This window comes from Carcharodon carcharias, chromosome 17, assembly GCF_017639515.1.
Source record: "Carcharodon carcharias isolate sCarCar2 chromosome 17, sCarCar2.pri, whole genome shotgun sequence".
Taxonomy (NCBI): domain Eukaryota; kingdom Metazoa; phylum Chordata; class Chondrichthyes; order Lamniformes; family Lamnidae; genus Carcharodon; species Carcharodon carcharias.
The window spans coordinates 90,576,198-90,588,644 of record NC_054483.1 but is presented as its reverse complement, the minus strand read 5'-3'; the positions used below and the strand labels follow the sequence as shown (position 1 = coordinate 90,588,644).

At 42.3% G+C, this 12,447-nt stretch overlaps 1 protein-coding gene across 2 annotated transcripts in view; it reads right to left on the bottom strand.

Annotated features, from left to right (window-relative positions):
• The window catches only part of LOC121289806 (inositol polyphosphate-5-phosphatase A), a 568,674-nt gene extending 563,233 nt beyond the window's left edge, over window positions 1-5,441 (bottom strand). For both annotated transcript variants that reach the window (XM_041209646.1, XM_041209645.1), the window contains exon 1: window positions 5,074-5,441. In XM_041209646.1, the coding sequence (XP_041065580.1) occupies window positions 5,074-5,151 (78 nt within the window). In that variant the 5' untranslated portion in view covers window positions 5,152-5,441. The remainder of the gene's footprint in view (window positions 1-5,073) is intronic.
• Window positions 5,442-12,447: the final 7,006 nt, after the last annotated feature.

The window sequence follows — 12,447 nt, the reverse complement described above, 5'->3', positions numbered from 1 at the left end:
CTTAGAAAACAAAGGGGCAATTGAAACTGAACTTGGTGCTAGTCCTTCCAAACAGAGCCCATTACTGCAGCAGCTAATTTGCTTTGATAATGCCCATCATACATTGAAATATCATTGTCTACTAGTTCGGCACGCTACATTTGTTGCGGCTTTAGTACCAAGCAATTATCCTAATCTGGTACGTAGTATCTGGATAGAGAATTTTATGAATAAGTAACAATCCAGAAATGTGCAATTTATTGACTTTTTTCTCATATGTAGATTGAACAGGTATAGTGCAATGACATATCATCCAAGTACACAGTAATATACAAAGGATCAATAGTTTGTGAATTTGAGTAAATTCAACTCATACATCACACTATGGAGTACAACTCACACTGCAACCTATGCTGCAAGTGCAGTAGGTCTATTTTACCAAGATCGCTCTTGGATAATCATGTAGTTGCAACAGTCCAGATATGTGTGTGCAATGTTTCAATACTGATCCAACTTTCACCGGTTGTATCTATATAACATTATAAACCATTACAAATAAATTAGGATCTACATCACCTAATTTTGGATGCTGTTCAGTAGCAGTTTCTATGGAGTGGAGTACATTATTGGAAGGAAGTTTATACGGTTTTTCAGGTTTTAAAGAAAGAAGAAATAAACTTCATGTTTCATATAAAGGATTATTGCATATCACAAAATATTGCAGTAAGAGGGACCTGTGCTGTGGAAATGCATTGTGCAATAGAGCAGCAAATGGTATTATGTTCAATACAATGCATACACAGCAATGTAATTGTCATTAGATTTTTCTAGGTACAGTTCAGATATAGAGCAGTTTTTTGTTTTCTTTTTGTAAAGCATTTGAATGTTGTGCATTTATTCAGAAAAAATGTCCAATGTCTTTTCTTGTTGTGCTCATCACCAGGTCACTACTTAAAAAATTGGGCAGCAACTACAGGTCCAGCCCATGACCCAAACTCAAGCGCTGCTCAATGACGTCATGTTTGCTCGCAAAAAATGAACAGAATTCTCAGCAGTGCTTCCACAAAGGACAGGGATTTCACCTGATAAGTCCAGCATGTCAGAGGCAATCTGGAGCAGCGGCCTCAGGACTTGAAACTGAACCATAAAGGAGAGAAACAATAAAGAAAGACAGAGTGGTAGGATTTTCTTTTATGTAAACACTATTCATGACCACAGGGCATTCCACAGTGTTTTACACCCAACTAAATATTTAATGAAATACAGTCACTGCTGTAATGCCAAAAACATGGCAGCAAGTTTGCACACAGCAAGATCCCACAAACAGCAATGAGAAGATGATCAAATAATCTGTTTTGATGAGGTCGGCTGAAGGTTAAATGTTGGCCTGAACACTGGGGAGAACTCCCTGCTCTTCTTTGAATATAGCACATGGGATCGTTTATGTCCATCTAAGAAGGTTGGAGGGGAGCCTTGGTTTAATATCACACCCAAAAGACACCTCCTCCAACAGTGCTACTCTGATGTGTCAGCCTAGATTATGTGCTCAAATATCTGGAATGGGACTTCAGCCCGAAAGCTTCTGACTTAGAGACAAGAGTGCTAGCACTGAACCCAGGTTAACGAATGTGGCTTCTGCCAGCAAGACTCTGGCACGACAACATCTACATATTTAGAGACAGACAAAAAAAGCATAGGCTGTTCTAACAAAACTAAGTTCTGAAATTGATTTCCTGCTGTTATGGTCAAACAAGCCTTCTAACTAACAAAAAAACAACATATACATTAATCATATTGATGAAATAGTTAATCCCAATTACGCTATTTGTATCAAGCACAGAGTGTCACTGACTCAAATATGACTGGATCATAAAAGAAAACTTCAAAAAAGTTTAGAAATAATCAACAATGAATTGATATACCACAACTTGATTAGGATGGCATGTAATGATGCTTTCTTATTACGTGTATCAAGGAGCTCTTCCCCACAGAACACTGAAAGACCAAAATGGATCAATATCACCAGTCATCTCAAGCATGCTAGATTCACACCAAAAATGTTGCAAGGAAAATTATTGCTCAAACAGTTCCACGGATACTTGCAAAGATTTTTTTTAATAAAAGCAGTGAAATTGTTTTGCTTTGTTCAATTAGTCAGACTTAACAACGAATACATTCTCTCTTTGATCTAGCTCTTACATTGTGCTCTAGGTATTTAGATAATTGATTTATTTACCAGAAGTTTAATGACTGCTTTCTACGTTTTTTAGGAGAAGACAAGCATCACAGATCTATATGCGTTTTGGGTGTCCGCAACATAGCAGAGTTACTTCCTCTTGCCGGCACTTATATTCAGATAGCACCAGTGACAACCTTGCAGTTGGATAAGGAAACTAAATCATGTGCTATTTATCACAAATGCCATGGATAAGCTACTCAAAATTATTATTCTGGAATCAGTCTCACTCAGAACTCTAACAGTTTAATGGAGCAAAGTATCAGAATGCTCATTCTTTAATTTGAAATCTTGACAGTTAAGTATATTCAGTGACTATGTCCAAGTTACTTTAATATGAACTAAATATTCTGTAGATTAAGTTTTCTAACTGTAGAATCACTTCAGATATTTCTGAGGGTAGTATTTTAATACCTTTTCAAGTAGACCTATTCCATTACCTGGGTTCATTAAATCACAACATTACCAAGTCTTAATATTATAAAATAGTGTGATGTTTTCACAGTATTATGTACATCGTGCCAGAAGTGTAAATATTTATTGCCGATAACAGAATGATCAGGAACCTATAGGGGGGATCCTACTGGATGAGCTTGAAGAACAGTGATCTGTATTGGAGACCTCTCTCCCACTATCACATTTAGTATGGGCCCGATGATTTAAATTCTCAGAAATACACTATTTCTGGCAGGTGGAGTCTGTTTCGGTACCTTAAAACATTTCCTGAAGTTTTTTTACATGGTCAATTTTAATAAGAAGTGTTAACGTACAAAGATCTGTCTCTTTCCCGCATTTTCAGGGTTAGTACGGCCAACTGTTAAAAGAGTTTATCCGTACCCAATTAATATGACACATAATTGGTAAACAATCAACTGAATACTGCCTGTGGTAAGATTGAAAAATGATTAAAGGCAAAACTTACTTCCTCTCTAGGTAATCATGATTTAGGATATAGAATTCTACAGAAAAGAAGGTTTGCGGTCATATAGCATCTGATCACGTCTCTGAAACATGCTTCATACACAATTAATCACTTTTGAAAGCATTAGCAAGCAGTCATTTTTGCACACATCAGGATCCCACACAAACAGCAAAGACCAATTAAACATTTTTAGTGCTGTTGGTTAAGACAACCAGAACTACTTGTTCTTCACCAAGGAGTGCCACAGGATTTCAACATTCATCTGAATAGACTGATGGAACCTCAATGTATTATCAACAGCAAAAGGACAATACCTCTGGGACACTGTCTCTACTGTAGTGGAATGTCAGCCCTGATTATATAAGGGTTTGAAACAAACCACCTGCCAACTCAAAGGGAGAGCACAGAAGTAGACACAACAACCCAAAAGTTACTCCAGTGCTCCTTACGTAATTATATAGCTGATTTGGTCCCGCTTCTCAGCTCTGAATGCAGATTATCAGAACAAAGTGGTGCATGATCAGCATTCACACTTACTCTAAAAACACACATAGTCCGGGCCCAACTAGCAGCACTTTTCCTACAGGAGTGTTCTAACTCCTGATAAATGAAATTAAACATTTTTTAAATAAGAACTGCCTTCAATTCTCAGCAAGTCAGGCAGCTTTTGTGGAGACCTTTCATTGGAAACCCAAAATTTATTGAGCTGACCAGTTTAACCCCATGTTCCTCTCTCCACATACATAGCCTGACCTGCTGAGTGCTTTCAGTATTTTAACAGTTTTTATTTTAGATTTCCAGAATCCAGTATTTTGATTTTTAACAAATGGGATTCATTCTATTGGGTGCTGGAAATTTCTCAAAATCCACTTTTCTCTCACACAAAATCTCCACAGATCACATATTGTGCATGTTACCAATGCAAGGCAGAAATCAGAACTCCAGAAAGATACAGGCTCGTTTTAAATAGCGCATTTCCCTAAAATAAATGCTACACTTCAGATTCTGGTGTAACTTTCAGAGGGTTTCAAGGAGATTTTGTTGACTGGGTTAAGTCTACCTACAATGTTCATATGCTCATAGTGCTTTAAACACCAGGAAAAATGTAGTCGAGCTGAGCTGACTCAAACTGCCTGCTGCTCTCTGCACTGTTTCTCAGAAATGAGGACCCTCATCCTGAGGAAATGAAGATTTAAGAGAGTTGTTCAACTAATCCCACTTCCCTGCTCTATCCCCCCATCGCTCTGCAATCTTCTCTTTGACTGGGGGAAGAGTCTCTGGGCACTCCAGTGGCGAGTATCCAGGAGAGAGCCTCAGAGAGGAGGCTGTTGGAGGCAGTCAGACTGTCAGCCAAGGGTCTGCATTCAGCTGATGTGATATCAGAGGGGATGGGGTTGACGTCTCTCCCTCCCAGCCCTGACCTGACTTGTGTGAAGATCATTGGCCAAGAGCTGAAGGAATACAAGTACCATGTCTAAAGTTGCATTTCTTTGCGTTCAGCGTAAGTGCAGCTTTAAACTAAAGTCTGTATGTCCTGGACTTTACAGTGAGGCCGGTGCTGGTGAAAAGGCGGCCAGTTAGTTCACAGCCTGTGTCACTGAAAGCCTCTGGATGGTGCGAGAGACACACACACACACACACACAGAGAAGTGACCGACCTCCAGCTCCTGATTCCGGGATATAAGACAAGCCAGCCTGCGATCCCGAACACTAAACCAAACACACACAAATACCCGAGGCCTGTTTAGTTTGTAGTGAAGTGAACACAACAGGGGCTCCAGAATGCAGCTTGTGGGAGAGAAGCAGACAAGCGACAAAAAAAAACACAAAACCAAGAAGAAGCCCCGAGCTAAACTGGAGGGTGGAGGGTGGGGGGGGGGGGGGGGGGGGGGGGGGGTGGGGAGAGAGAAATAAAAACAACAAGAGGCAGACTTACATCTTCAAACAGGGATCCAACGTTAGCGGTTGTCAGCAACACTCCGGTGCCCTGTGCAGGCGTCTTCACCGCCATCATCTGCCGATTTCTGAGCACACCTTTTGTTGTTTCTGAGCCGGTGAACAAGGGGGGGGCTTCTGCCTGTCAGAGAGACTCGCAAAACTGCTGCTGCTGCTCTCTGCACACACACACACTCTCTCTCTCTATCCCGTAGCTCTGCACACTGCGATCTCTCCTTCATTCATTCACAGCTCCTCTGTGTGTGTGTGTGTGTGTGTGTGTCAATCTTCACTCCTCAGGCTCTGCCAGGCTGCTTCTGCCTCTGAGCTCGCTTCATTATCAGCTTCTGTTCTCTCTTTCTCTCTCCCCCACCACCACCCCAACCCAACCCCCCCCCTCCCACCCCCACCCACCCCTCCACCACCACCACCAACCAACAAACAAACAGCAACAACAGGCAGGAAAACTTTCTCCTTCCCTTCCTCCGGGCTCCTTCCCCTCTGTCTAACACAAGGCGATCACTCTGTTTCCAAACATTTCACTCTCTCTTGCGATCTCTGCTTCGGCTTCTTATTTTTTGTTCCGGGCAATCTGTCGCCCAGGAAACATTGCGTGAAATTGACTTGGTAAGGCATGAATTTTTTTTCCCCTTTTTTTTGCCCCTTTTTTTTCTCCCTCTCTCAAAAACTGTCCTGACGTCAGCCACCAGATGAAAAAGATCTGGCTCTTTTAAAAGGGCAATGCCTGGGTTGGAGGTGGGGTCCGCCCCCAATTTGGCCGAGCGGGGAAGGCATTTGAAATCAAGGCAGAAAAGGAAAATAAAAGCATCGCAACAAAAGGTGTGTTTCCTGGCGCCTTGCGTTGTTCAGCAAAGGGTTATTCAATGCAAAGGTTTCCATTTCAGGTTCCTCCCCCACCCTCCCTGTATTAATATGTTCAGGATCTCCCTCTTGCCCGACCAGGAAATGTTTATTGCAACATGCAGTGAAGCGGGAAATCTAAACGCTGCATTTTTTGTTTGGACAAGCGTGTGAACCCGCATAAGCTGCTGAGGGAGACAGGGGGTCACCCTCACCCCCCAGCTTTCGGCCAGCAGTGTATTCAGGGTGCTTCAGCTGTCAAATTCTTCAGCTTGACAGCAACGCAGTCAATCAGTTTCTAGTCACATTTTTTTCAACTTGCCTTTCAGGAGTGTCATTTGTTTTCGATTATTTGTTTAATACTCGACAGTGCAACAAATTGTGTTTAAAACGGACAAATGAAGCCCTGTGTGCCACAATACCTTTTTTTTTAATAGTTGTCGCTTCACAGAATGACAATGTGAGTTTCTCCAAACTTTCGGAAAGTGAAGTTAAACCACTGTTCAGTTGACATGGAGTCAGGCTGTCAAAACAGCATTTCCCTGCTTTGCAACAGTGAATGCACTTCAAACAATACCTCACTGGCTGTTAAATGCTTTGGGATGCTCTGAGGTTGTGAAAGGCATTATATAAATGCAAGCTCTTCCTTTCGCGTTCAAACCAGCTTTTTATGGGCTACAGAACCCCCTATTATCAAGTGAAAAAATTATGTAAGAATAATATAAAAAAAAACCTCAGCAACTGTACCAACTTTAACTTCTCTGTGAAAGGTTCTGATGAAGGACCATCAACCAGAAAACTTAGGGGCATTTTTATAGCACAGGGGAGGATGGTTTGGGTGTGTGAGGCGAATTAAATCCCCGCAGGTTGACATCTCAAAATCATCCTGCTCACTTCTGGGCTTTACTCAGGTGGGTTCAAAGGTGAGCAGGGAAACCCATCCAGCTGGCAGGAAGGCATTCAAATAGTCTCATAGGTAATGAAGTATTATTTAACCAATGATTCTGGCTTTAACAGCCAGTGCAGCTATTTACTGAGGTGCCAGCAACTCACCAGGGTCAACCAAGGTTTATCAGGATCAACCAGGTGACCACACAGCGGAAGAGCTTCTTCAGTGAAGCTGACAAGTTGGGGAGGTTCTGATCAGTGACCCTGAAGAGCTCCGGCCATGGCCAGATGTGGGGCTGATGCTGACAACATTACTTCTCAGAATGTGCTTTCACTGCTTAACAGGCAATTACCAACTTCTTAGAAGTCACCTCACTTGTCTTGCACTTCACTCACCTTCAACTGCTCCTTTCTGCTGTCAGCTTCACCATGGCATGGGAACCGCTTATGCAGCTCTACTTTGCACCTCTGATGAGGGACAACAGCAGCACCAACAGCAACAGGAGCAACACCACCACCAGCAGCTGCCTTCACCTAAGCCACATGCATCTCCACAGGGCAGAGGGGGACGGACACAGAGTTCCAACTCCAAGCAGGCAAGCCTCTCAACACAGGGTCTATAGGCAGAGGATCAGTTCTTTCGACATGTCTGGGCAGCAGTGCTTTGGGAGGCTCTGGCTGTCATGGCAGCTCATTATTGACACCTGTAGCCTCCTAGAACAAACCTCCTTCCCAGTGGAGCAGGTGACATTGACAGTGTCCATCGAGATGCCTGTCACTGGAGGGGCATCCCACCACCATCACTCAGATCTCTAGGTCTTTGTCTCTCCCTGAGATTGTGTGCTCACTACTTCAGCAAGAAGAGAAAACAGAGAGTTATGAATGTTAGAAATGCCTTGTGCAGAGAGGAGGGAAGGACTGCATCTGTGGAATTTTCAAGAGGGCAAGATGATGAGAGTAAGTGTGTGTATTAGTTGTATTATAGAATGATACGATACACAAGCAGGTCTTTTGGCCTCAGCGTAAGTGTACTGGTGCTTGGAAAGCAATCCAATTCGACCAATTCCATTGATTTTTTTCCCCAGAGACCTTTCACCTTTATGTATTTATGCAGTTCCCTTTTGAAAGTTATTATTGAATCTGCAACCTTTCCCACTCCGGATTTTACTTTGAAGGGTCATAGAGGTGATCTTCATCTTCCACCTGCAACAGATGAGAAGTTGGCAAAGTCAAAACATTACTCAAAGTAAGAGGGACCAATCATCATCTGGTTTGGGCCACGTGAAAATGCTGCTGACAAGTGATGGATGCTAAACAAGCAAACCACACTTCAGCTTTTCCACGCCGAGCCAGCTGTAGGGCTGAGTCTGAGGCCAGCAATATGGTTCAAGGGGTGGGGGAGATTAGCTCCGAATGGCACGTTGGAGTGTTTTATTGTGGTTTCAGGCCAGAGCGCTCCTGCTTCCCCTAACCCCACAAAAATAAAAATTCTAAATTATATTGGTTGTTTTTTTGAGCATACTCCAATTAGATCACTAACTGATGGATACAGATAGGTAGAGCAAAGGTAGCAAAGTTGTCTTCCCTTGCTTTCTGTTTGGAGATGTCAGTCATCCATTTTTCATGGAGGGAAGGGTGACCAGCCTTTGAAAATGTCCCTGTCCCACACATTCCCTCTCACCTGGTCAATGGTCTCTCTTTTCTTCATGCTTTGCATTAAACCCTTGCTAAGACAGTTGATAGAATATCTGTTCCCAGGCCTCTAACATTGCTTCTGTAAAAAGTCAGCATAAAATACATGACAGCAGGGCATGGCATTCTCTCATACTTAATTTCTCACCATGGGATGTCTCAAAAGATGCAGCTGAGATCACTTCCTCCCAGTATCAGGTCACAGTCACTCCCTTCCAGTATCAGGTCACAGTCACTCCCTTCCAGTATCAGATCACAGTCACCCCCTCCCAGTAATAGATCGCAGTCACTCCTTCCCAGTATCAGATCACAATCACCCCCTCCCAGTAATAGATCACAGTCACTCCTTCTCAGTATCAGATCAGAGTGACTTCCTCCCAGGATCAGATCACAGTCACTCCCTCCCAGTAATAGATCACAGTCACTCCTTCTCAGTATCAGATCAGAGTGACTTCCTCCCAGTATCAGATCACAGTCACTCCCTCCCAGTATCAGATCATAGTCACTCCCTCCCAGTAATAGATCACAGTCACTCCTTCCCAGTATCAGATCACACTCACTTCCTCCCAGTAATAGATCAGTCTCTTCCTTCCAGTATCAGATCAGAGTGACTGCCTCCCAGTATCAGATCACAGCCACTCCCTCCCAGTAATAGATCACAGTCACACCTTCCCAGTATCAGATCATGGTTGTTCTCTCCCAGTAATTGATCACACTCATTTCTTCCCAGTATCAAGTCACTCTCACTTTCTCATCATAATAGATCACCATCTCTTCCTCCCAGTAATGGATCACAGCCACTTCCACCTAATGTCAGATCACACTCACTTCCACCCAGTACCAGATCACTCTCAATTCTGCTCAGTCTAAAATCACAGTCACTTCCCCTCAGTACCAGCTCATAGTCACTTCAGCTAATAGATCACCACTATTTCATTGAGAAGATTTGAGCAGGCCCAGTAATGGGATCACAATTATTTCTTCTAAGCAATCACAGTTATTTCATTTTGTCAATGAGAGGATGGTTCCTTGATTACATTGTGAATACTTTATCCATGAAATTGACCCCATTCATGTAGCCCCAACAGCCATCTCTTCAAGAGAATTAGAGCACTTCCTGTAGCAATTAATATCATAGCCACTTTCTGAAGAACATCAGTGCTCGTGTGAACACAAGAACATAAAAAATTATGAACAAGAGTCAGCCATTCGATAAGATTATGGCTGGTCTGATCATAGCCTCAAATCCTCTTTCCTGTATAGTCCATAACTCTCGACTCCCTTGTTGATCAAAAATTTATCTAATTCAGCCTTGACTGTATTCAATAACTCAGCCTCCATTGCTCTCTGGGAAAATTAATTCCCCAGAACAACCCTCTGAGAAAACAGTTCTCCTTATTTCATGGGAGACCCCTAATTTTTAAACTGTGAACCCCAGGTCTAGACTCCCCCACAAGGGGAAATATTCTCCCAGCATCCACCCTGTCAAGCCCCCTCAGAATTTTATAAGTTTCAATAAGATCACCTCTCATTCTTCTAAATTTCAATGAGTATAAGCCCAACCTGTTCAACCTTTCCTCATAAAATAATTCCATCATCCCGAGAGTCAGGCATGTGAACCTTATCTGAACTACTTCTAATGCAATTATATCCTTTCTCAAATTATGGAGGCCAAAACTGTACATAGTACTCCAGATATGGTCTACCTGGGGAAAGAGGGAGCTATTCCATTCAGACAGGCTCCATTTGAATCATGCTGGGTCCTGGCAAATTGCATAACTAGGGTTGTAGAAAGGGCTTTAAACTAAATAGTGGGGAGGGGGGGAGGTCAGTTGCATGGGAATATAAAAAATCAAAGTTTAAGGAGAGGATAAGAGTGCAGGTTAGTGACGAGGCTGATTGTTACCAAACAGTGAAAGGAAGGGACAGAGTGTGTGAATGCCATATTGCACCAAAGAATCAAATAAGTGTAGGGAAAATTGACAATAGGGCAAACTTAAAGGCTCGTTGCATTCAGAATAAAACTAATGAGTTAACAGTGCAAATAGAGATAAAAAGGAATGATCTGGTGGAGATTATTGAGACATGGTTATCAGGGAACATGCTTGGGAGTTGAATATCCAAGGGTACTCAGTGTACCTATCCTTGGAAGGATAGGCAGGAAGGAAAAGGGGGCGGTATAGCTTTGTTAGTAAAGGAAGAGATCAGTGCTCTAGTGAGGAATGGCAAGAAGTAGAGTCAGTCTGGGTAGGAATAAGAAATAGCAAGGGAAAGAAGTCCCTGGTGGGAGTAATCTATAGATCCCCAAACAGTAGTTCAGCCGTAGGGCACAGTATAAACCAGGAAATACTGGGAGCATGTAAGAAAGACATGGCAATAGTCATGGGTGATTTTAATATGCATATAGACTGGACTAATCAAATTGGCAAGGGTATCCTTGAGGGAGAGTTCATAGAGTGTATTAGAGATTGTTTCTTGGAGCATTATGTTATGGAACCAACCAGGGAGCAGGCTAATCTAGATTTGGTTTTGTGTAATGAGATGGGATTAATTAATGATCCCATAGTAAAGGGTCCTCTAGGGAAGAGTGATCATAGCGCGCTAGAATTTCAAGTTCAGTTTGAGAGCAAGAAACTTAAGTCCCACACGAGCCCCACGCTGGAGTTAAACAAAGGTAACTACATAGGCAAGAGGGCAGATTTGGCCCTAGTGGACTGGACAGGAAGACTATAATGTAGGACAGTTGATGAACAGTGGCAGATATTTAAGGAGATATTCAATTCCTCCCAAGTAAAATATATTCCAAAGAGGGAGAAAGCTGGTAAGAGGGGGAAAAAGCATCCATGGCTAAGCAAGGAAGTTAAAGAAACATAAAGTCAAAAACTAAGGCATACGAAATTGCAAAGGCCAGTGGCAGGCTGGAAGATTGGGAAACTTTTAAAGATCAACAAAGAGTTACTAAAAAAAATAATAAAAAGAGCAAAGGTAAATTATGAAAGAAAACTAGCGCAAAATGTAAAAACTGATAGCAAAATCTTCTACAAGTATATAAAAGGAAAGAGAGTAGCTAAAGTGAATGTTGGTCCCTTGGAGGATGAGACTGGGGAGTTCATAGTGGGGAATGCAGAAATAGCAGAAATACTTAATCATTATTTTGCCTCAGTTTTCACGGTGGAGGACACTAGTACCACCCCAATAGTAACAGGTAGTGCAGAGGGTGTAGAGAAGGAGGAACTTAGAACAATCACCATCACTAGAGAAAAAGTACTGAGCAAACTATTGGGATTAAAGGGTGACAAGTCCCCAGGACATGATGGCCTACATCCTGGGGTCTGAAAGGAAATGGCAGTGGATATAGTGGATGCATTGGCTATAATATTCCAAAATTCCCTGGATCCTGGAAAGGTACCAGTGGATTGGAAAAATGCTAATATAATGCCCTTATTCAAAAAGTGGGGGGGAAGCAGAAAGTAGGAAACTATAGACCAGTTAGTTTAGCGTCTGTTGTTGGGAAATTGTTGGAATCCATTATTAAGGACATAGTAATAGGGCATTGGAAAGTCAAAATGCAATCCATCAGAGTCAGCATGGTTTTATGAAGAGTAAATCATGTTTGACTAATTTGCTAGAGTGGATAATGGGGATCCTGTAGATGTAGTATATCTGGACTTCCAGAAGGCCTTTGATAAGTTGCCGCACAAAAGAATAATACAGAAGATAAGATCAAACGGAGTTAGGGATAATATATTAACTTGGATAGAGGATTGGCTGGCAACAGAAAGCAGAGGATCGGGATAAATGGGTCTTTTTCTAGATGGCAAGCTGTAACTAGTGGGTTGCCAGAGGGTTCGGTCCTTGGGCCCCAACTATTTACAATCTATATTAATGACATGGATTCAGGGTTAGAAGGTACTGTAGCTAAATTTGCAGATGA